The following is a 26,292-nucleotide window of genomic DNA, read 5'->3' as shown; positions in this document are numbered from 1 at the left end:
CCGCCAGGGGCGTGGCCCAGCGGCGGCCCATTTCACAGCTCCCCCACTGGAGCACTAGGGACATATTTGTAATTAGGACGCTGTTAAAATGGAGGCAAGTCTCTGGTGGTCGGCCATGGCCTTCACCTGGTTCTCTCCTTTCCCACTCTTTGATGCACCCCTCTTACTAGGCAGCCCGCCAAAGGCTTCTGCACTACCCCTCCTAGGACGCTCAGCAGCCATCTTCTCTCCTGCAAGCAGACACTTGAGTTATCCTCTCCTACCCTACATCCGGTCAAGCTTATGCTATGTTAAAAAGTCTAATATGGGGAATACACTTGAAAGATGTGAGGAGCCACTGACCAATTTAACATTGTAGGAAACTATGCACTTCAACGACATGGTGCATACACACTTACCAATTGGCTGCACGATCTGTTTGTCCACAAGTACCCAATTAAATATGCCAGTCTTGATAATTTCCTGTGCCCAACATATCGTGCAGTCATTTGGTCTATACACACAAGTTGTAGATCTGTATGGTATATATTGCATCTGCAGTGCACTGCGATACATCGGTAAAAGACGTTGTTCACAGATGTATTGGGTGTTCACACACAGATGGTCTGGGCGATATAGCGTTCATCGGCTATACGAGTGATACATCATCTACAGAGTGTACCCAGTATAAGTCCCTAAAACTGCTTACAGATGTGTCCACATACATTTAGCCTCCTTGCGTGCTTAATCGCAAAACGATGCGAATAGTTAGCACAAGCAGCTTCTGCTGATTAAAATGATATGCAGCATGCCTATATTTTGTGAGCGACTGCGGGTGTATCTGTATGTGAAATGCTACATTACAATATCAGCGGCTGTAACACTTTAACATAGCATTTCGCATGCAGTTATACCAGCAGTCGCTCACAGAACATAGGCATTCTGCATATTATTTTAATCAGCAGAAGCTGCTTTTGCTAAATATTTGCATCGCTATGAGAATAAGACGAATGTGAAGGTAACAAATCACACGACAAGACGCTCTGCGCTACAGAGTTACACGGAGCTCCCGCGTTGTGTGGCACGACTTGTAGATAGATGTAGGTGGACACATCTGTAGGTAGGTGCTGCTGTAACTGGATGCATATTTAGTTTTTGGTTTTTTTGCTGTGTATTCTGAACTTTCCTCTGTGTGCAAGGTGCTGCTTATTGTCTTTTAGGTAGTCAGGACTTATGTATTCGCAGATTGTTAGGTTTTCTCTGTATTTTATAATTTTAATTTTGCTACATATGTGTGTGTGTGCATGTGTATATATATAATATTTTGAGTATACATGTCCGTTTTTCCTTAAAGGTGCATACACGAGGGACGATATATCGTTACTATAACAATCGTTCAGCGATATATCGCTCATATCTATAATTTTTTTATTCAGTGAATGACCAACGATGTGTGTTCCCGCATGAACGATAACGATATCTATGATCGTCCGTACATGCAGGCCAATAAGGACGATATCGTCAACTTTGCCTGTTCAGAGATGTGGCAGGATGACTCACTGAAATATATCTTTGAAAGATCTATGAATGATCTATGGCCCTCATTCAGAGCCGTACGCTCTGAGCAGAGCGCACGCTCTGCATGAGGGCCGGGCTCCTTTTTCATGGAGCGTCCTCCTGGACGCTCGTATAGCTGTGGGTCACCACCCACAGGCTATACGAGCGTGCATTTTGATGGCCGCGATGGTCGTGACCATCGCGACCATCGAAATTGCGAGCCGGAGCCTGCGGTTGAGGTTTTCAACCGCAAGCTCCGGAGTGATTTTGGCTCTATCAGAGCCAAAATCACTCCCACTGACATCACTAGTGATGTCAGTGGGCCGGCTTCTGACGGGAGGCGTTCCCGTGGGAACGCCCCCGTCAGGGAGGCACGCCCCCGGCACGCCCACCAAAGGGGGCGTGCTGTCAATCAACATTGACAGCACGCCCCCTTTGATCGGACACAACGAGCGAAGGAAAGTCCTTCGCTCGTCGTGTCTGGCGCATGCGCACGACAGAGCTCCCTCCGTCGTGCGCATGCTCAGTGCAGACCATCGACCCACTTGCGAGCGTACAGTCGCTCGCGAGTGGGTCTGAATCAGGCCCAATGAACGATATCTATGAACGATATCTTTGAAAGATATATGTTGAAAGATATCTTTCAAGTCGGTGGTACATATCGTACCGTGTGTATGCACCTTAAGTCGTTAAGAAATTAGTCTGTTCATTATTTCCCCGTTTTTAGTATCTGTTTTTAGCTACTGTTTACCAAATTTTTCTGCGTTGAGAACAAAGTTTTATTTGTCAGTTTATTAGTGTTCCTGACATTTGCTGCATAATCGCAGTATCTACTTCATTAGTATTATAGTTTAAATGTGTTACACCTGTTTCTGTGCACTCATTATCTTACAGTTGATTGTTCAATTTCATAATTGTTTACCTGCTATTGAATATATTACACTGTGTTGTCAGTGTAATCTTGGTTTCTTAAATGTTTATGTAATTTTAAGGCTTTACATGTTAAATTGTGTGCTTCGCTGCAGCGCAACAGCTTGTTACCCTGGCAGCACCCTGTCCCAGGCCATACTGGAACTGGCAAAACAATTGACTTGTTCCAGGACTGCCACTGTAGATGGTCCTACTGCTTGGACCCTCCTCCTTGCCTGTCGCTCCCCAACTGATGCTAATTGAATTGTTTAGTGTGCACTGTGCAAGGCTTCTCTCAGTCAGTACAGGGCCTTGTTCAGGTCTCCAACTCTTTACGACAGATGTTGGACCTGGTTGTCCTCCATAAGCCATCCAAATGTCCTATGAATACCCCTCCTTCAGTCAGGTTTTGAGTTAAGTTAGGTACACACTATACGATCTATCATCCTGTATTTCGTTTTGACGCTGATTGGAACGATCTATCGTGCACATCATACAGTGTGTATGCCCAATCTATTCACTGCTGCCATTCATTGAAGTATCCCATCAAATGCACATCAAATGGGACAATTCCACATCCGATGCAGTGTCACATGCAGCATGTAACTATACATCGCTCCGTTGTACACCAGATCATGTAGTGTGTATGGCGACGCGATGTACTGCTTGGCTGGGTTAGATGTGTACCCAGCTTCAGACTCCGAGGTCTTCACAAGATTTTGACCTAGAGTTGTCCTCCTTACAGGCAGACGACCAGCCTAGTCCAATAAATGTTGAAGCTTTAATTGCCGCAGTCAAGTCCATGCTACTTATTACTGTTACCTTTTGTTCCAACGCTTAACTGGAGGACCTCATTGCAGAAACTTGGACTCATCCTAATAGGCGTTTCCAGGCCAAGCATATTATGGCTTTCAATTTTCTCCCTTCCTATGACCAGGTAAAATAAAAATTACTTCCCCATGTGGACGCCCTGATCGAGCGTCTAGGTAAGACCACCACACTCCCTCTTCCAAATGTGGCCTCTCTTAAAGTCGCCACAGACAGAAAAATATAGCATTATGGTCAAATTACCTAGATAACTCCTTTTCTTCGAGGTCCATACTGGGATACCATGGGGATATTATGGTTGGAAGACCAGGCACCAAACCTTTAAACTTTGGCTCCCAGAATGATCCAGGTCCTCCTCCATATATACCCCGCCCCTAGCCATAGGACTTCAGTTTAGTTAACAAGCCTAAAGGCAGGAGAAGGAAGAACAATCGTACACCAGAAACACTTACAGAAGATGAGGGAATCTGTGACCGAAAGAAAATCACCCAATGAAGCGAGGCGCGTCAGGGTGGACCCTAGGCACCTCAAAGAAAAGGAGTTCCTTAGGTAAGTCTACCATAACTCTATATTTCTTCTTCGGGATCCACAGGGATACCATGGGGATGTCCTAACGCAGTACCCTTAGGATGGGGTACTCTCCTGAGCAGAAAGGAGAACTTGTTGCCCAAAGGAAGTATCCTGGTAGGCAGAAGTATCAAAGGCATAAAACCTAAGAAAAGTGTGGACAGAAGACCACGTGGCAGCCTTGCACAATTGTTCAACAGAGGCACCATGACTGAATGCCCACGATGGCCCTACAGACCGAGTAGAATGTGCTTGAGACAGGATCAGCCTGTGTTTACACCTGAGGGATAGTCATTCGCCAGAGTCCGCTTGTTAGCTGGCCATTCTCGTTTGTGAAAACCATTTAATACAAAAGGAGAATCTGATTTTCTAACACAACTTGTACGCTCCACATAAATATGGAGAGCACGAACTACACCCAGGGAGGCTTCACCTACAGAAAAGTCTGGAGCCTGAAAAGCTGGAACAACAATTTCTTAATTTATATGAAATGGAATACTACCTTAGGAAGGTAACCCTCCCTTGTACGTAGAACAGGTTTATCCTGGTGAAAAATCAAAAAATGGGCAGCGACAAGAGAGCACTGCCAAATCCGAGACTCTGCGAGCAGAAGAGATAGCAAGAAGAAAAATTGTCTTTGCTGTCAACCACTTTAAATCTACAGAGTCTAAAGGTTCAAATGGGGAAGCTTGTAACCCCTTAAGAACCAAAGACAAATGCCACGGTGTTATCAGTGGAACAAAAGGAGGGTGAACTCGCAGAACTCCTTGGAAAAAAAATTCTAACATCTGGTAATGAAGCAATCTTCTTCTGGAACCAGACTGACAATGCAGAAACTTGCACTCTCAAAGTAGCCAGGCGGAGACTATTGCCTAACCCTGCCTGCAAAAAAGCCAGTATCCTGGAACCCTAGGATCATATTCCTTATGAGGACACCATTGATCTAAAGCAGTGGTTCTCAAACTCGTTCCTCAGGACCCCACACAGTTCACGTTTTCCAGGTCACTTAACAGGTGCACAGGTGTTGTCATTACTCACTGACTCATTTTAAAAGATCCACAGGTGGAGTTAATTATTTCCCTTGTGATTCTGTGGGGAGACTTGGAAAACATGCACTGTTTGGGATCCTGAGGACCGAGTTTGAGAACCTGTGATCTAAAGAATGCCAAATTCTGTAATAGATGCAGGCAGAAGCAGGCTTCCGTGCTCTAAGCATAGTTTGAATTACAGAAATTAAAAATCCCTTCGCTTTTAAGATGGAAGATTCAAGAGCCACGCCGTCAGACGGGGCAAGTCCAAATGTCGGCAGGGATTCTGCGTCAGCAGATCCTGCCACAGAGGAAAAGATATGGGCTGTCTACCGACAGATTCTGTAAGTCTGTGAACCAATGATGTCTGGGCCAAGCCGGAGACACTAGTAATTACTGCTCCGCCTTCCTGCTTGAATTTTCCTGAGAACTCTTGGGAGCAGGGAAATTGGAGGAAAGTTAAGCCGACTTAAAGTCCCATCTTACTGCCAGTGTGTCCACGAAGGCTGCTGATGGGTCTCTGGACCTGGCCACGTACCTGGGGACCTTGTGGTTGTGGCGTGACGCCATGAGATCCATCTCTGGTAGACCCCATTTGTTTACCAGGAGCTGAAACACTCCCGATGGAGAGACCACTCTCCAGCATGTATGTCCTGGCGACTTAGGAAGTTTGCTTCCCAATTTAGCACTCCCAGTATTAATATTGCCGAAATGGCTGGAAGATGACGTTCTGCCCAAATCAGAACCTTTGTCACTTCTTCCATGTCTGCATAACTTCTTGTACCTCCCTGATGATTGAGGTAGGCCACTGCAGTTGCATTGTTGGACTGGATCTGGACCGGCCTGCCATGTAGCAGGTTCCTGTGCCTTGATCAGTGCTCTATATACTGCTCGCATTTCCAAAATGTTTATTGGCAAATGACTTTCTTGATTTGTCGAACTTCCCTAGAAAGGGGGCCCTATAAGAAGATGCTATCCATTCCTCCTGGAGAGAATCAATCTTTGTAGTGGCCTGGAATGTAACTGGGCATATTCCACCATGTTGAAGGTGGATACCATTGACCCCAGGCTGAGTGAATGGATACCCTCTGATTTCGGAGCAATTTGCCCATCCGGAATTGTATAGCCAAAAACCTGTCCACTGGTAGACAGATCCTTGTACCAGGGAATCCAGTAGCGCCCCAAGATGTACCATCTTGTTGAAGAAAAGGGAAGACCCTTTGCCAGTTGATTATCCAGCCCTGCTCCTGTAGACAGGCAGTGTTCAGCTGGAGATGATGTAAAACCTCCGTAGACTGTTAATATAAGGAGGTCGTCCAAGTATGGCAGTATCCTGACTCCTGAAATGAGCAGTTATGACCGCCATTATCTTGATAAACACCCGAGGGGCTGTGGAAAGACCAAAAGGCATTGGTAATGTTGACTAATAGCAAAACTCAGAAACCCTTAGTGCAATAGGTACATGCAGATATTCATCCTGTATGTCTAGGGAACCATGAAATCCCCAGGTTCCATTGCCAGCATAATTGACCGTAGGGTCTCCATACAGAATTGGTGCAAATGGATTCAAAATAGAGCGATACCCATTTAGCTTCTGAATCAAGAACAAATCTGCGTAATAACTCCTTCCTTATTAGCTAAAGGAACCGGGAGTTGTGCAAACAACATTCTGAGGAGTAACCCCTTAGGAAGGTGTCATGCAAGAATCCCCAGTAGGGAGGGGGAGATATCCCACCTAATGCACTCTCCCTGTGGAAAAATGGAAAAAAAACTGTAGTCTTTTTTTGGAATCTGGAACAGTCTACCTGGAGTGTTCCATGCTTCCCCCATAAGCTCAGTGAGCTGTTCAGATTGAGGGAATCCAGCCTAAATCACCCTCTGGTGTTGAACACCAGCTTTATCAGGGTTTAGGAGCCGGTACTTCATCTTGAAAATTGAATAACCGTCCCTGCTAGAGAGGAACATCCACTCATGAATGGTGCTCCTCCTCTCCGCGATAGGCCCAGAGGGAGAAACTGTGTATCCTCTGCTTCCTCAAATGATATATCTGAATCTGAAAACTGGGTGGACTGAGAGAATGGTGTAGTCCATCTATATGCTTAGACAGCTAATGCCTTATTTGCTTGTACATCAGATTCTGAACTGAGTGGACATAGCCCTCCATCCAGAAAGGCTGTATGGGAAGAGGAAACCTAGCAGTCAGTATGGGAGCTGAGACGCGGTCCACTAACTGCGTCATAACCTGAGACCAGGAGGACATTAAAGGTGACCCCTGAACAGGTGCCGGCGAGGTGGACTGTTGTGGTGTATATCAATCAAACCACAGTCCAACCTGTATGAAATCCTGAGAGGCCAACTGCACAGGATTACATGAAACCAGCACAGGTACAACAGTGTCATGTTTACCCTTGTCCTGAGACATGGGAAATACTTGTAAGTAACCTACAACCAGTGTAGGATTAAAACTGCACTGTTACCCTTTTCACAGATAAAAACAAATGTGAAATACTCTCTAACCCCTATACACCAGGTAGTTGGGGGTTAGGAAAAATAAAAGAAAACAAAATAACTTTTTTTTTTTCCAAGCAGAGTTAGCATAAGTCACATAAAATGCATAAAATATATTTGCAAAAAGGCATTAAAATCAACTACCTAAACCCATAAGTTTGGTAGGATCTACATGCATATAAATATCACATAAATAGGATATATATAGTGCAGTGCATAGAAATATACTTACATGTCGGCACTGAATCAACTTCTACAAACACAAAAGTTGCTAGGATTCCAGTGCTATATACCTTGTTCCTTGGAGAAAGGTGTACTCAGAGAGCCCAAATCTCCCCTCAGCATACATTTCCATGATCAACTGCAGCTGAGCGTCTCCAACTAATTAGGATAGAGGGGGATGGTAGCACAGTCTTCACAAGTGAATGTGAAGTACAATTTAACCCCCACCATCATGGTAGTTGATGGTCAAATGGAGCAATAGCATTGATAAATAAAATCTGCTTCCTTCTTATGCTTAGAATATAAAGGTAACAATGCATTATGACTACAAGTTGGCTACAACAGGTAATCCGGATTGGTATGGTAGCACTTTATAACAGTTAACACACAAACCCTCCTTTATGTCCTGTGAGGACACACAAGCCTTTCATGATTTACATGAAACCAGCACAGGTGGCTCCCCTTCTGCTTCATCTTTTGACATACTCAAAGTAAAAGCAAAATCTCAAAGTTTTGTGACAGCCTTCACAAAATCTCAACGAGTGTTAAGTACTTCAGAAAGAAATAACAGTGATAGTTAAAATTGACAGAAATAAAAAACAGTATCAGTCAGCAGCTAGCAAACAGACACATACAATGCACATGTAATATAATTACAATTGGCTCTAAATCCACTACAGCAACGCAAAGGAATGGTAGGACATAGAGGACCATATACCTTAACCAAGGGAGCGGTATACAGGGAGACTGACCCAGACCCTCGTGAGACCACAGCTATTGGGTGCACTGCATGGACCGTGAGCGTCTCATACACGTGGAGGGTAGGCAAAGCAACCCAGATGCTCTAAACCCTTGTAGGGACTGTATGGGTCGGGGGGGGGGGAAACGCATACCTCCCCTAAGCTGCATTATCCAGCCAGGTACGCTGGCCTCATGACAGCAGATTGTGTCTGCTGCCGATCCCCAGCATCAGATGATAGGGCCCTGGCTGGTGTAGTAAGAACGCGGACAATCCCTGGTACTTACAGCAGCGGCTTCTGGTGCGTCTCTGACACCAGAAGCAAGGACTGCTGCGCACGATTCCCTGTAAGCGAGGAATCACCTTACCTGACATCTCCGAGCATCCGGTGAAGTCCACGTTGTAGCCTCGCTGCTAGCTAAACTCAGCCACGACCCGCTCTAAGCAGTCCTCCTGTTACAAAGGTGCACCTGGATCCTGCCGCACCACACAAGCTGGAGTCCTATGGCTAGGGGCAGGGTATGTATGGAGGATGACCAGGGGCATTCTGGGAGCCAAAGCTTTAACTGTTTGGTGCCTGGTCTTCCAACCATAATATCCTCATGGGATCTCTGTGGATCCCTATGGACTCCGAAGAAGAAATTAGAGGTTTTCCTCAAATCCATTTTTTCTTCTGCATGTGCAGCACTATGGCCAGCCCTTGCCTGTGCTTGGATTACGCAGTCTTTAGAGTGGTGTGCAGATTCTTTGGATGAGGGACTTAGGTGAGGTGTTCATCACTCCGAATTGTTGTCAATAGTTGACAATATCAGGAGAGCGGCTTCCTTTGACCCGAGCATCCTACCAGCTAAGGTTTTGGCTTCGATAGTAGCTGCCAGACGAGCAATCTGGCTCTTGGCATGCGGTCTCTGAATCCAAGAAGGCCCTGGAATTCCTTCCACTTAATGGCAAAGTTCTTTGGTCTCGAATTAGATAAAACTGTTGCTGCCATGGCTGACTCAAAATCTGCCTTCTTGCCTGCCATGGCTCCTTAACCTAGGACCTTTTTCTTTTCGATCCTTTAATCCTCAGGACAAGCCGAGACTTCAGCTCTCCTCTAGGAGCCAGGATTCCTCATCCAGAAGGGATCCAGAGGCAGGCAAACTTGGACAGACCACCGCCCAGCTTCCAAGAGGATAAACAGACAGCATAACAGGGCGAACTCCCACTTTGGAGGACAGATTGAGCACGGTGGAAGGCCGTCTTCTGCTTTTCCTCGAGGCATGGCTGCGGACAACATACAACTCCTGGTTTTAAAGCATAGGATCTTGGGGTTATGGTTTCGACTTCCAGGAGACCCCTCCAGGCTAGTTCTTCACAACGGGTCTGCCTGTTGACCTCATCAACGCAGGTGCTTGCAGGAGTCTATCAGGGCCCTTCTGGCCTCCGATGTCATAGCCCCAGTTCTGCCTCATCGGAGAGGAACTGGTTTCTACACAAACCTTTTCCTCATACTGAAGCTGGGCAACTCCTTCCTCCCCATCCTCAACTTAAAATCACTAAATCTCTTCAGGTTTATCATGCATACCTTGGAGCTGGGGGATTTCATATATTCCCATTCAGGAGGACCATCAATGATTCCTCCGCTTCACATTTCTACATGGCACATCTCCTCATTACAGCTCAATCTCCGGTCATCCTCGAGAAACATCTCCTGACAGTTCAGGTCCTTCAGTCACATGGTTAGCTCATAAATTGGCGCTAGTCCAGCCTGACTCAACCACAAAGGATGCTTCACTTGGAGGCTCTGTTGAATGCCCAGTCCTAGCGAGTTTTCCTCCAAGGGTCAAGATTATTGCCTAACAAGACAATGGTGTGATTTCTCCTAAGGATGCGCCAAATGTTGGTACATCTCTGCATGTGAATTCTGGGAAACTTTGTCTCCACCTTTGATGTTCACTCAGGAATTCACTCCAGACAGAGATTATTTCCTAAAGGAACCAATATTGCCTTAATCTCTGGTCCCAACTTCTCTCCTTGCTCCTGGAAGTGTATCACAACTTACTTTGGTGGCTTCAGTCCTCCCACTTAGACAGGTGACGTCCTTTATGATTCCAGACTGGACGTTCCTCATGACAGATGTGATCCCTAAGAGGTGGGAGGGCTGTAACTCTAAACTACACAGGAATCCCTCCTTTCAATCAACATTGTGGATCTCAGGGCATCTACCAAGTTCTTGTCAGACTGGGCCATGGAAATGTGGTAAAGGTCCAGATGGTCGACGTGACCGCCATTGTGTATATCAGTCATCTAGCCGCGCTCAAAGCCGATGAGAGACAACCGCATGATTATCCATTGGGCTGAATGGTTTCTTCCAGTCCTGTCTGCAGTTTACATTCCGGGGGTTGAAAACTGGGAGGCAGAATATTTCAGTCAGAACATGTACAATGATTTCTCCACCCCGCCAGGTTCCAGATGTTAGTGGATCACTGGGGTTGTCCCAACATAGATATGATGGCTTCCATTCACAATCGCAAGTTGTCCCGGTATTGCTCCCGAACTCTTGATCTGGAAGCCGTCCTGGTGGCCACCCTGTCAATTCCGTAAACATTTCCCCTCATCTTTTTCCTCTGGGATCTATGCTGCCTCAAGTTCTCAGCACGTTGAAGCTGGCGGGCGGGCAGATCAGCCGTTCTGGTGGCTCCAGACTGGCCAAGCAGGGCCTGACATGCGGATCTCTTCCAGTGCTGGTAGCTCTGTGGCATCTGCCTCTCGGGCTGGAACGTCTCTCCCAGCGTCCGTTCCTACACCCGATCTCCCTCGACTGGCTTTGAAAGGGGGGTCTGTTGAAACAGCCCTCTTAAATGCTAGGGGTTTTTCTGACTCTGTCGTGTGCACCATGTTTTGCGCCAGGAAGCCGGTGTCGGCCAGGGCCTATTATCTGGTGTGGTCAGTTTATTTTGCTTGGTGTTCAGTCTGAAATCTAGATCCGTCAGTGTTCCGACTTTCCAAAATCTTGTCATTTGTGCAAGAAGGCTTAGATTTAGGTCTCCATCTCTTTTTCTTCAAGGTTCAAGATTCTGCCCTCTTGGTCTTTTTCCAGTGCAAGGTTGCGCTTCTACTGGCAATGCAGACTTTCCTCCAAGGGTTGTTTCATATTTAGCCACCGTTTCTTCTCCCGATGGCCCTGTGAGATTTGGTTCTGGTGTGGGCTATTCAGACCCATCCCTTCATGCCTTTGAAATCCGTGGACATCCACTGGCTCACGTGGAAGACTATGTTCCTTCTCTCTATCTCCTCTGCTTGGAGTGTGTCTGACTTGCATGCCTTGTCTCATAAATATCCTTTTCTGATTTTTCACCCGTGGTCCTATACACCAGAATGGAATTTCATACTAATGTGGTTTCTAAATTCCATATAAATTCCATATAAACCATGAAATTGTGGTACCTTCCCTTCCAGAGGGGAAGCCATGGGGCCCGAGTTCATCCCTTGCCTTGCTGGCTTTTGTATGGGCCCTCAGCAGTTACGTAGATAGGGCCAAGGCCCTCCGCCATTTAGATTTGCTTTTTGTGCTCTATGATGTCCATAAGAGGGGCATGCTGTGGAGAAAAAGCTTTGCCAGGTAGCTGCATGGTCCACGGCACATACTTTTATCAGATTTTACTGCTTTGCAACCTCCCCTAAGGTCGTACACACAGTGCAGGAGTATTCCCTTCCTGAAGGGAAAGCTTTTGGACAACCCACAATTCCAGTGTCCCTCATGTATGACAGAGAAAATGGGATTTCGGTTCTTACCTGATAAATCCTTTTCTCTGATTTTGTGGGGAAATTGGACGCCCCTGGCTTTGTTTCAGGTTTTTTTCCATGGCTGTGGTGGTCCAGGCCCACCAGTCTGTGTGTGTGTGTGTGTGTGTGTGTGTCTATGTGCTTGTTTTTTCTCTTCTTCTGCATCTTTTCATTTGAGCTTTGTTAGTATTAACTGGCTTATTAAGACAATAGTGCAGGGGTTCCCAACCACGGTCCTCAAGGCACACTAACAGTCCAGGTTTTAAGGGTAGCCACAGTGAAGCACAGGTGTCTTAATTAGTACCTTGGTTATTTTAATTTAACCATCTGTGCTGAAGCATGGATATCACAAAAACATTGGCTGTTAGTCTGCCTTGAGGACCGAGGTTGGGAAACACTGCAGTAGTTGGTTATAGGGGAGGAGGAGCCTGTGCTGTTTAAACTCTTGGTGACCAGACTCCTTCAGCTCCACCTACACCCCCACAGTTCCAGTGTCCCCATGGAATAAGCAAAAAGGATTTATCAGGTAAAAACCAAAATCCCATTTTTTTTAATGTATTTAACTTACTAAAAAATAACCTAAACTTTTATTCCAGGACTTATTACCAGTAACTAAAGCACATTTATGATTTTTTTTTTTTTTTAAACATTTTTTTGCTTCATGTACAGTTTCTCAGCTACAACATTCCTTTGTTTCTTTGTTTTAACATTTTAGCTATTGTTCTTGTCAAATGGCAAAACTCTTTCAAGTATAATGTGGACGGGACTGTTTTATTTTATTTTTTAAAGTAGTTTTGTATGAAAGTTAACCAATTTTTTTCCATCAATACAGCCACTGCTTGATAAGGACTTGGTGAAATGGTTGTCCTGGACAGCACAAGGTTATTTGGCTCCCCTTGCGGCAGCAATGGGTGGGATTGCCAGCCAGGAAGTCTTGAAAGCTGTGACAGAAAAGTTTTCTCCTTTACAGCAATGGGTGTGTTATTTTAATTTATTTATGATGTTCTAATTTTCTTTTTTCTGCTGTTAATTCATTATTTTATGAATTGTCAATGTGTAATAGAAATTGTGAGTGATTATTGCAAGTAGATTTATGTATTTATTTAATCATATATTTAAAGTGGAGTACTATTATTTAAACATGTGAGAGTACAAACAAAAATATAAACAGAATACTACAGCACAGATGTACAGTGCATCATAATACAACCACCGCTTTTTTTTTTTTTTCTTAAGGCTTCATAACTGCTCATGCTCATTTAGGCTTCGGCTGTGACATACAGATGTGTTCTTGCTAATCTAGCCTCAATACGCCATGCAGCGCGCTGTGCCTTGCGTGAGCTGCCAGGTCGCGAGCAACTCTGCTAGCATTGGGCTTCTTTTTTTTTTTTTTTGCCGTAAATGCGTCTGTCGCATTGCGATGATTAATTTGATATACGACACTTGTATTTCGGAATCAGGCTCCCCGAGAGGGACTGTTTTGACGCGACTGCAGCATAGACGATTGAGGACACATCTGTATCTTCAGTTCTTGTTTTTTAAAAATTCCATGTGTATAGATAGATATGGTTAAAAATTGCCAATATTTCATTGTGCCCAAATTTTTGTTTTCTGTTTTATTGTTAGATTAGGAAAATGAAAAACTATTTCTTAACTTTTGTGCACTGACCTCAGACTTGTGTTTTCTTTTGTATAGCCATACTTAAATTAACACATACACTGTGTAGTTTAATGTTGTAGTACATATTAATTTATATATGTTGTTGTACTTTTTGTTCCTCAGCTCTATCTGGATGCCATGGACATTGTCAACCCATTACAACAGATTAGTCAAGAAGAATTTCTTCCTAGGTACTATCTTTCTCACAGACAATTAATGTTTTTCTTGTGCTGGACATGGATCTGTGTTCCAGACTTGAAGATGCATACACCCACCTACATATGCATCACTTCAGTTTTAGTTATGCTTTTTTCCCATACTTTTCCCAAATATTTTTCTCTCATCTGTAGGCAAAGTTGGAACACTTGAAGTATGGAGGTTGGTGACCTAAGCTTGAAAAATGTAAATTTACATCCAAAAACTCAAAGACCTCCATATCTACATGCTAATTTGCTGCCTGGGAGTTCAGTGCTTTTTGCAGGGCTTGCTTGGGATGCCTTAAGTGGGCTACAGAGGTACCTCCGTGTCTCCTGTGCACTGTAGGTGCAGCATGGTGGAAAGGGATCATTCAGTCCTTGGCATCGAGTACACGTTGGAAGGGAGCATGCAGTCCGTGTCATCGGGTCCTACACAGGAGGAATAGATATAGGGTTGTGGAGGGATCAGGAGAGTATGTCCAGGCTAGGTCTGGAGTAGGATCAGTGGCAAAAGTAATTTCCTTGTACCCAGTCTGGGTAAGATCCTGAGTGCGGCATTTGAGGCGGAGGACCAGGGTCCACTGTTGCCTGTGGAGACACCTACTGAGATGTCTGTGCCAACTAAGGTGAAGTCTTTAATCCAAGGTAATGCAGAACTCATTCAGCTGGCTGCATATTATAGGTATTTTTCTTCCTTTGATCCTCCCAGTGCAGCCTCTGGGAGCATTTTGTTTTTCCTGAGTCTTTCTGCCAAAACCCTTTGGTGCTCCATACTTTGAAACACATGACTAGCTGGCAAGGACTGTACAAGGCCTGGTTTAGATATACTTTTTTTTCTTGATGAGGCTTCTAAGAACGACCACCATGTCTTTAGTTCTCCAGATTCTGGAAGGGAGGAAAGTCAGGTGGCTGAATGTTCTGAAGCTGAGGTTTCCTCGTGTCCCGGTGAGAGCTCTAAAAGTAAGCAGGGAATTGGACATTTGTGCATGCCATCTGGCAGACACTAGAGATTAATGGTCATATGGAATTTGATGTTGCAAATACTTTACTGTTTAAGAGGAAAATGTAATAGATGGTTTCTTACTTTCCTGATTAGGAAGCTTCGACTAATCACAGATTTTGGGTCTCGCACAGATTGAATGCCCTTTAATCTTTTCCTTGTGAAGATACAGAGAAATTGGAATCTCCACCATAGGTGCATGTTCCTATTGCTTGCTTTTCTAAAGCAACCACCATTATAATTCATACCACTGCTACTTAGCAGGATCTGTGAGGCCTCTATCTGACATACTGTGCTTTCTAACTTGAAACTTGGGAGGTTGACACAGGGCAAAAGGGACCTTGTTTGGTCCTGAACTGGATAAGATTATCTCCCAGGCCACAGGAAGAAGAGTTCCTTTCTCCATGTCAATGCCCCTAGGTTTAGCTCCTTTCATTCCTTTGGTAAGCAAGAGGTCAGTTCTCCTATTATTGTGGGGAACTGCATGGGCAGCTATGTGTGCAGATCCCAAGCTTTCTGATAAACTGAGCATGACAGGTGGCAGGTGGGGAAGCCTGTTGTCTTCTCTTCCAGTTTGAGAAAAAAAATGTAAGTCCAGGTTATATAATAGATCTCAAAGAGTTCCTGCACAGACAGTTTTTCACCACTAGTCCTATTTGAGACTAAACAAAATTTTACCCGAATTGAACCCATTCTGTCCCTTATTTCTGCAGGATTAATTATTCCAGTCAGTTTAAAGGATTGGGGTTTTTGTTTATCAAATCTCTTCATGGTCCAGAAACCAGATAATTTCCCTTTTCAGTTTTACGCCTTAACTTTTGGACTGGCTACAGCGCTGAGGTTGTTCAAATATCATGGCATAGCTTACCTTGTAAGATCCAGGTGTGACGTATTAGTCATCCACGGCCTTCCTGCATACTCATTTCATGGAGTCCTTAAATCTCACAGTTGGGTCATCAATTACAAAAAATCCAACTTGACACATTTCCAGCAGATGGGGATTCTGTTCAACACCCGCCAGCAGAGCTTTTCTTGCCAGAGGACAAATTCCTCTATCACTTGTCAAAGTCTGTTAGCTTGCAGATAGGAATCTTTATTAAGTAAGGTAGTTTAAACTTATTGATGTACTGCTATTTGCACAGTTCAAGATCTAATTAACCTGACCGATATTTTAGAGGTCTCTAAAGGTTCTTTCATTTCTCTGCTTGTGGTTGAGAGGCAGCAACCTCAGTATAGGTTGTTTGTTCGACATCTGACTCAGGGTACATATGCCAGCCCTTTGAGGCTGCTGGCCCATCATTCTTCAGCACCATATCCATGGTCCTAGGACACTATTGGAGTCACTCTTAAGGTGCCGATCCACTAAACGATTAAAATGAGCAATATAACGATATTGTTAGATAATCGTTTGGAGACTGTTTAAAACATTGGTCTTTTAGACATCTATCGTGGTGCAAACATGCTGGTCAACCTGACGATAACGTCAGGTTCAGCATGTTTGCAGATGATTGATTGTGCCTACAATGAACGTCTGCTCGTTCAGTGTAGGCACATCACAGACTGACAAACGACTGCACGATTACAATTTTGTAATCGTGCAGTCTTTTGCCTGTCTTCTAGTGGATAGGCACCTTTAGCAATAAATATGCTAGAATGCATAGTAATATGACAGTCTAGTCAGAGGATGTCCGTTCTTGTGAGGTAGGGATATAAACATCAAGTCTGAAAATGCCACAGCGGTGACTTGCCTAAATAATCAGGTAACACCAAGAGCGCCCGGGCTATAAGGAAGACCAACTGGATTCTGCAATGGGTAGAGCAGCCATTGCAGCGGATTTCATTCAAGAGGGCAGATATATGGGAATTAGATTTTCTCAGCAGAAAGAATGTTTCTTTGAGCTAAAGTCTTTTTGTTATAGTATGGTTCAGATTAGGGATGTGCAGGCTCGGATAGGTTCGAGTTTGCACGTGGAGTTCGGATTTTTCCCTCCAAAAAAACGGAACTCAGAACGAGGCAAAACGTCATCTTACATGGACGAACATCATCATTCCTGGTCTTTTGTCCAGGAATGATGATGTTCGTCCATGTAAGATGACGTTTTGCCTCGTTCTGAGTTCCGTTTTTTTGGAGGGAAAAATCCGAACTCCACGTGCAAACTCGAACCTATCCGAGCCTGCACATCCCTAGTTCAGATCATGCTCAGGCCTAGGAAGAACAGGGTTTGGAAGATATACATCACCTGTCTTAAAGGGTTTCTTAAAGCTTCTATTCGATTTGACTAATTACTGCTGCTTTTGCAGGATCATTTAAATGTTCAGGTTTTCACCCTCTCCGTTTTTGTTACAGAAAAAACTGGCACAGGGAAGTGCATAACTCCTTTCAGGGAGTGATGTGCAGCCTCTGTATGTTCCCCAATAGCTCCTTCAGATCTCAACCTGGTGCTGAAAGCCTTATTGCACCCTATTAGACCATTGTATTTGGTTAATTTAATGTTCTTTACCTTAAAAAATGCCTTTGTGTTGACTTTCTCCACAACTAGAAGTTTCCACAACCAAACTTTCCTTTGAGTCCAAAGTGGTCGCCAAGTTTCATTTAAATTAGAACATTGTGATTCCAAACTTGTCCGGGATAAGAATTCAGAGGAAGAGTGCTCTTTGGATGTTATAAGGTCATTGAGGCTCTACATCCATAGGTACCAGCAGTTGTGCAGGATGTATGCCTTGTTGGTTTCTTACAATGTTCTCAAGAGATCCTTGATGGTGTCTAAACTGACCACTGCCAGTGTCTTGCTTTAGTAAATTTCCAGGTTTACATTTGGACAGGGTAACTTGTCCCATATGAGGATCCATTTCACCATATTGGGTGTTTCATGAGCGGTGTGACACAATGCCTTGGCTGAGCAGCTGTGCCAGGCTGCTATCTGGTCTTTAGTGCATACCTTCACACAATTCTACAGGTTGTGTCCAAGTTTGCCAGATTTGGACAATAAGGTGTTGTGTACCGCAACCTCTGAGTGTACCCTACAGTATTGGGAACTGTGGGATATCCCCAGTGTCCCCCATGAATGAAAGAGAAAATAGGATTTTTGTATATGATTATTATTGTTGTAGAATGTTGTCTCCTCTGTCCCTTATTCTGTACTCCTGATTCTGACCCTTTGGTAAGAAAAATACTGAACTCCCAGACAACCAATGTAGATATTGAGGGTAAATACTTGAGCTTTTGGAGGTAATTTGAAAGTGCTGAAGCTCCTGCTACTTAACTCTAAAATCCATGTTCCAGTGTCCCCCATAGTCTCCTGGACACTGTTTACCAAAAAGTGTCACAACATGAAAATGTTGGAATCCGTTGCAATAAAACATTGTTTTAATTGTAAACCTAACATAGTATTATTTGCTGATCATCTCCAGTACATTTTCTTAACCGTTTACAACATCTGTAACCGATGCCTCACTATGGTAGACAGAACTGTACTGTAATAAATCTGTGTGCCCTCATGCACTACTTGTCAGACACTGATTTTTCAGAGACTTGTTATGTAGTCAGTTAATAAATTAGTGATAAACTAAAGTTGAGAAATATTACATAAATATTACAAGACCCTTTTATCCTTAGGGGGGATAGATACGATGCTCTCAGAGCTTGCATTGGAGACTCATTTTGCAAGAAAATTCACAACTTAAATGTCTTCGTGGTAAGTAACATAATATCATCTTGGTAATTTTCCATTTTCTTATTTCCTGCAACAGGTTTTAAAGGGAACCTATTTGCAAGAAATCACACTGATTTATAGCCTGTAAAATTAAGACCTTCATTATAAAGCTTATTGATTCTTCATCTTTTCTGAACTAACTTGGAATGATATATCTAGGATTGGAACATCGTTGCAGCTTTGCCAACCCTACCAGTACTTGTAAAAGCAAATATTAGACCAATATACTAACAGTGCATGGTATTTGTTTTGTAAGTTTACATTTGGTCTATTTGTGGTTACCAGAAATATGATATTATTTTTTAATGTTAAATGACTCCATGTCCACATGGACAAATATTTGGCTGGTTATTACATTAAATCTAACATAATTACATATTTTATTGGGTCAATATAATCTATGCATGTGTGTTTAATGTTCTGTGTAATTAAAATTATTTGGTTTGCTTAAGCAATGTCCAAAATTACATGGACAGATGGCCAAACTTGGCGAACAATAGTCATCTGCTGATCACTTTGTGTGGCCAAATTGGTAAAGTCTTGCACCTTCGGATCTAGGCCTTTAAGCTGTCTGCTTGGATAAAACATGTAAATTCTATTTTCATTCTCATTATTCCAGCAGAGCAGTTTTTTCTTTTATTTAATTTTCTTTTGCTGTGCAGGTTGGTTGTGGTGCTATTGGCTGTGAAATGCTGAAGAATTTTGCACTTCTTGGAGTTGGTTGTGGCGTAGATAAAGGCATGGTGAGTTTGGTTGTAACATTAATAAAAACTATTTGTGGGCTGTGATCACTGGAAATAGACTTATGTAAAATGCCACTTAAAGATGAAAAAGTTATGCCCGATGTGAAGACTGGGATACGTCTACAGAGGAAGAGGGCGCTCTTTGTTCTCTGGACATTGTAAGGTCATTTAGAACCTATCCCTATAGGAAATTTCGCAGGTTGGATGACCTGTTGATCTTTTATGTTGTCCACAAGAGAGACTGGCCATAGTGAAACAGACCATTTACCTGGTGAATTACTTCAGTAATTCACTAGGCTTACATTTTTAGGGACAGGTTCTCCTGACAAAATGTGAGGGCTCCTTCCACTAAATTGATGGGTGCCTCATGAGCTATGAGGCACGGGGTCTCAGATGAGCATCCACCTGGTATTTTGATATACACCTTCACAAAATTCTACACTTTCAAAACTATTGTGTTCAAATATTACAACTATGCAGTAAAGTGTGCAGCAACCACTGAGCATACCCTCCAATAGGGACAGCTACGGGACAGTTTTTTTGTGTGTTTTTTTACTTTCATTAAACCTGAATGAAATACACTGGGCGTCTTTCCTTTATTGACACAAGGTTTTGTGCTCACAGTTAAAGTGCCCATCCTAGACCACAGGTTCTCAAACTCTGTCCTCAGGACCCCAAACAGTGCATGTTTTGCAGGTCTCACAGAACCACAAGTGAAATGATTAGCTCCACCTGTGGAACTTTTAAAATGTGTCAGTGAGTAATGAATACACCTGTGCACCTGCTGGATGACTTGGAAAACGTGAGCTGTGTGGGGTCCTGAGGACCGAATTTGAGAACCTCTGCACTAGACTATTAAGTTGAGCGATTGAACGATAACGATCGATCAATCGTTTGCAAAAATGTCTAAAACGACCAGCGATGCCTGCTGGTCGTTTAGACATCTGTCATTGTGCAAACATGCTGGTCAACATGACGATAACGTCAGGTTGAGCATGTTTGCAGATGATTGATGAGCCTGCCCTGAAGACTGCTCATTCATTGCAGGCTCATCAGACTGACAAACGACTGCACGATTACAATGTCGTAATCGTGCAGTCGTTTTTCATGTCAGCTAGTGGATGGGCGCCTTTCCCGGTTTCATCTTAGGAACATATAGCACAGTTCCCTAGAGAGTTGCTTTCCTGTGTTGCCCTGGCTTAGTTATTAGTAATTTGAAAGGTAAGGGTAGCTGTAGGCAGTTAAAGGGAAGAAGTAGTCTTTTGTTATCATGTGGCCTGACAACTTGGCTCTGTTCTCATATATTCTTACAAGAAGATGATTTTACAATGAGTACAAAGATCCCTTTATTTTTTAACATTTTCATTTATTCACTTCATTATTTTCTTTTTTTTTTTTTTTGTCTGTTTGTGGTGTAATAGTGGGACTCGCCCCTGCAATCCTTTGGAAATGTAGCTTCTTTACACTCTCAACACCCCTCTGCAGTCTATCAAATATAGGGTGCAGCAGTCTGAACAACAATTTGACATCCCTTCAGTTTTAGTTGGAGGATACAAAGTCTCTGCTTTATGTGCCCAGTTAAAATACACAAAAAAACCAAGCGCCACAAAGGGGTGTGAGTCAGTAATTAAGATAGTGATTATTAAATGTGTAGGAAGCTGCCCTCCACCTGGGAGTAAGCCACCACTCCCAATAGGCACAGAAAAATGCCAAAGAACTGCAAAAAATGTGTAGGTGGAATGGCGCTAGATACACATTACAACATTGAAACAATGTAATCATAAATCATTTTATAAAATGCAAAAATTCAATATCGATAGTACTGATACAATCATTGAAAATGATTTATGATTACATTGTTTCAATGTTGTAATGTGTATCTAGCGCCATTCCACCTACACATTTTTTGCAGTTCTTTGGCATTTTTATGTACCCAGTTAGTCTGAGATCACAATATCTGTTTTATAACTGCTACCCTCCACTATGCATGGCTCAAACGTGTGAATATGTACTGTATGTTTTATACAGCAATATTCTTTTTCTTTGATTTTAGATTACAGTCACAGACCCGGACTTAATTGAAAAATCAAACTTGAACAGGCAGTTTCTTTTCCGACCTCACCACATTCAGGTATGTTTAAATATTAAACATAAAATCAAAAGGGTGTAAACACGCTGGTAAAAAGGGATAGTCAGTCCCTAAATATAGAGAAACATATATACACAGAAACCAGCGCTAAAAGAGATGGACGGTGTTATATAAAAAGCACATTCATTTATTCATTCATTTATTAAAAAAACAGATCTGCATCTCAAGAATAACAAAGTTAAAAAGTTCACAATATGAGCCAAAGTGAATATCTGCTCCTGTATAATAAATAGCTCGACCCAGGACAGCCTCCAATACGTCCCAAGTAGTGTAATTAAATTTGAAGGCAACACTTATTTACCATAAAGTGGTATCACAGTCACCAGCACAGTCCTTAGCATCCAAGACGCAAAACTTTGTAGGCTGTAGAGGGAATCCACATGGAATAATTCCAGCATTTGCCAATGGGTCCAAGGAGGAGTGTAGCAGAGTCCAAATAGTAGTCCAGTTGTTGTACAGAAGTGCAGAGAGAGTCTCAATGCGTTTCACTTGGCAAAACAAACCACCCAGCTTCTTCAGGAGTAAATGTTTAAATATTAATGTTGGCACAATATTACACCTATTAATTTTTTGTGCTTTAAATAGCAGTTTTTGGTTTACCTTTTTACAAGCTATGAATAACCTTAGGGTGTTGTGTCTGGTACCTCTTTGCTTGTTCCCGGTCATATTATTTGCCCTTTCAGGATAGGCCACATTCACAATGACCTTAAATCCCTTAATGCTGTTGTACATATATCATGCCACATGGCTTTGATGCCAAGCTATTATATCGTGATTATAACGCACTTGGATAAAACTCTGGGATTAGATAAAGTGATTTGGGGAAGATAAATGAAACCATGTCAACTGCCTTGATGGGGGAGCACTGCAAATAAACTTCCTAATACCTTCAGAAAAACTACTGTAGGTAAATAGCATGTAGCCTATATAATACTTTGTTCCTTATTAATTATACTCGTGTTATTAGCCCTCCCTGTGTTTTGCTTGATTACATCCCAGTCAAGACTTAAAGGTATATGCTTATACAAGTTCAATTTATTTCACTGCCATTTGAAGACCTCGACTTCCAATGTTGGCATCTGTAATATTTAAAGCATATTACTGCTAAACATAAGTATAGAGGACCAAGCAGCTGCAGATGTCCTTCATTGATGCGTGGGCCTTCCTAGCCCAGAGGTCGACACTGCCCTAGTTGAGTGTGCTTAATAACTTCTGGTATCTTATGGTCCTTCCTCTTATAGACTAAGATAATTCTCTAATCCATCTTGCAATGGTTTGTTTAGATGTTCTGCAACATTTCTTTATTCCTGCTGAAAGAACAAACAGGTGCTCTGTCTTTTGAAATTATTTCACTCTGAATAGGTAGATAGATATTATTCTTACAAGATCTAGCTTATATAATTTGTTTTCCTTCTCACCCTCTGTTTGAGGGAAGAAAAATGGTAGTGTGATCTCCTGGTCTAGGTGAAATGATGATACTACCTTTGGAAAAAAGGATGTAGTTGTTCTCAGTACAATTCTGTTTGTCATGATAGTCAAAAAAGGCTCTTTTGCCCATAGGGCTTGTAATCGATCACTCTCCTGGCTGACTTAATCTTAATTAAGAATACCACTTTCCAGATCAGAGAAACTTCCTCTAAGGGCTCAGACAGAGATGATATCCGAGCATTTAATATTTAGATTCCAGCGGCTATAAATGATCTTATTTGTGTACAAATTATTTTTACGGCTGGTCAGAAGCTTTTAACAAAATCTTCCTCTGCTTGCCTCCTTAGAGCAAATTTTGGTACCTTTTGTCCCTACTTCCACTGGGGATCACTATGGATATAGATGGCTGAGTGGAGCCTGGCACTTTAAATCTTCAGTGATTTTGACTGGGCTTCTCCCCTTCTATATCCCACCTAACAAAATTCTTTTAAGTGCTCGATGGGCAATTTTTTTTTTTTCAGGCTTGTTCCTGTAGCCTGTCTGTATATTTTTGTTGTTGTTGTTCCGGAAAGCAGACCCCGTGCTACGGGAGTCTACCTACTACATGGGAGCCTGTGGTCGGACCAGCTACAGCTATCACAGGCCTGTGTCTGGGTACCACCCAGCTCCCAGAGGCAGTAGTAGGATCTGTCCTCCAGGGCGGAGGAGAATGGATCAGCACATAGTTAGCCACAGTTGCCCCCTTTTTCTCTTCTATGCGGTCGTAATTTGGTGCCAGGCTGGTCATTACTGACTTTGGGTGTGGGGCCTAGAGATGGCTGCTTTGGAGCTCCACTTGCTATAAACTGCCATCAGAAGCACCTGGCTTCCATTGAATGGCACAGGTTGGCCCGGAGGCTGAGCGTCTCCTCCTCCTCAGCTCGCGTTTGCTCATAGCTCTCAAAGACTTCACACCGCAGACACCCTCCTGCGAGGAAGCTCCTGTAGCCACAGCAGCAGCCCTGGAAACGCTACCGCACTCTGGACCAGGTTTGTGGCCTCCTCTTCCCTCTCTATATTCCTTGGGTCTTTACGATAGTGATGACAGTCAGGGTGGCGCACCTCCGATTTGCTGGATGTCACCATTGTTTCATACCTCAACGACTTTGTCATCAAGGCTCCTTCCTTGGAGATCTTTCAGTCCCATGTTTGACTGATGCAGTGGGCCTAGATTTCACACGGTTGGATTATCAATTTTAAAAAATCCCATCAAAAAGGATGATTTTACTAGGCATGCTGTTTGACGCCTCTCTAAAATGAGTATTTCTGCTCCAGGGCAAGATTGTGGCAACCCAAACCCTGATTTGTATGGTTCTACGGAAGAGGGTATTTTTGAGCCATCTCTGCATGCAAATTTTGGGAAAACGTGTCCTCCTTCGAAGCAGTTCCGTTCGGACGGTTCCACTGGAACCGTTGGATCTATTGTCCAAATGGATTGGCTCACATCTCCACCTCACCCGTTTGTCCTCTCAGGCGCGTCTGTCCCTTTGATGACTGGATTCCAGACATCTCAGTGTGGGCCACCTCTTTGTCATTTGGGACTGGATTCTGGTGAACACGGATGTCCGTTTCCGTCTGCTGTGGGGCTGTGGTTCTTTGATTCCATTTCCAGGGGTTTGGTCCCTCCGGTATAAGTCCTTGCTCCATAAATGGGTTATATTCTGAACCTTGATGGTCACTCAGGTGTACCTGCTGGGGTCTCCAGTGAAGGTCCAGTCGAACAACACAATGGCTGTGGCGTAAGTCAACTACCAGGAGGGCACAAAGGAGTCCCCTGGTGGTGAGGGAGACATCATCAGTTGTGTTCATTCTCGTGGGCGAAAATTAGGAAGCCGACTACCTAAGCCAGCAAAAACTTAACCCCTGTGTGTCTCTATCCGGACATCTTTCGAGCCCTGGTAGACAGATGTGGCCTGCTGGATGTCAATCAGATGGTGTCTCATCTGAACTACAAGGTTCTGATGTCTTGTACCACGGGCTCTGAAACACATCGAGGTGGAACGCACGCCGGTCATTCTGATGTCTCCAGAGTGGCCTTGGAGGTCATGGTACTCGGACCACCAAGGTTTTCTGGTGGATGCCCCCTGGCGTCTTCCAGATCATCTGGACAGTCTTCAAGGCCCCGCTTAACATTGAATGCATTTAATGTCATGACTGTTAAGTCGGCCATCTTGAGGGCCAAGGGGATCCTGGCGTGGTCATCCTGATAATGCTGATGGCCTTGAAGCAGGTTTCAGTTCAAAATTATCACCAAATTTGGCAGGCTTATGTTGTTGGTGTGAGAAGAAGGGGTTTCCTTCTTCCTTTTTTTTTTTGGTGGGGGGGGGGGCTTTTCCGTCTCCTATTGTTCCCAGCAGGGCTTGGACGCACAGTAGCATTTGGATTCCCTGAAGGTGCAATTGTCTGCCTTTTTTTGGGAGGTCCTCTTGCTTTACACCCAGAAATTCATGTCCCACAGGGTGTCCTTCATGTCCAACTGGTGTTTCCTTCATGTCCAACTGCTGTTTGTTACTCCAACTGCTCCATGAGACCTCAATTTGGTCCTTCGTTATCTGCAGTCAGATACTTTTGAGCCTCTGGATTCTGTCAATCTCAAGTATTTCATGCGGAATGTTTTTTCCATTGCCTCGACAAGCAGGGTTTCAGAGCTCAGTGCCCTGTCTTCTTTTTCACCGTTTTCTTGTGTTTCACAACAACAGAGCAGTGCTTCGTACACGGCCTTCCTTTTTAACAAAGGTGGTTTCTCTGTTCCACATAAATCAGATTGAGGTGCCTGTTATCTACAGTGATTGTTCTTCTCTTGAAGGTGAGACTTGTCATTCTTTGGTTGTGGTTCCTGCTCTTCAGACCTATGTCTGTTGTACAATTTGTAAGATGGACAACGTGTTTGTCCTTTGTGATTCTAGAAAACGGGCTTGGCTGGCTTGAAAATGTATGGTTTCTCGTTGCTTTTGAACTGTTATTCGACATGGGTACATTACTGGTGGCCAGCAAGGATCCTTCCATCATTTCGGCTCATTCCACTCTGTTGGTGGGTGCCTCTTGGGCTGCACACCATTGGGCTTCTGCGGTACAGCTGTTCAGAGCGGCCTCCAGGCCTTCCATCTATACCTGTACAAAATGCTATAGGTCTGACACCTTTGTGTCTAGGGAACCGAGGTTTGGAAGAAAGGTGCTCATTGCTGTTTCATCGTGTTCCGAACACCTAAGCCCTCCTCCCCCCCCCCCCCCCCCCCTCCCATGTCAGGACTGCTATGG

The 26,292-nt window shown here is 43.6% G+C and overlaps 1 protein-coding gene across 1 annotated transcript in view; it reads left to right on the top strand.

Moving 5' to 3' along the window:
• The window catches only part of UBA6 (ubiquitin like modifier activating enzyme 6), a gene marked incomplete at its 5' end in the record, with an annotated part of 72,308 nt that overhangs the window by 4,002 nt on the left and 42,014 nt on the right, over window positions 1–26,292 (top strand). The window contains 5 exons of the mRNA XM_088463306.1: window positions 12,938–13,081; window positions 13,889–13,956; window positions 18,579–18,657; window positions 19,338–19,418; window positions 21,472–21,549. Of these exons, the coding sequence (XP_088319432.1) occupies window positions 12,938–13,081; window positions 13,889–13,956; window positions 18,579–18,657; window positions 19,338–19,418; window positions 21,472–21,549 (450 nt within the window). The remainder of the gene's footprint in view (window positions 1–12,937; window positions 13,082–13,888; window positions 13,957–18,578; window positions 18,658–19,337; window positions 19,419–21,471; window positions 21,550–26,292) is intronic.

This window comes from Taudactylus pleione, unplaced genomic scaffold (genome assembly GCF_031769625.1).
Source record: "Taudactylus pleione unplaced genomic scaffold, aTauple2 ptg001339l, whole genome shotgun sequence".
Classification (NCBI taxonomy): Eukaryota; Metazoa; Chordata; class Amphibia; order Anura; family Myobatrachidae; genus Taudactylus; species Taudactylus pleione.
This window is presented reverse-complemented; position numbering and strand designations above follow the sequence as displayed.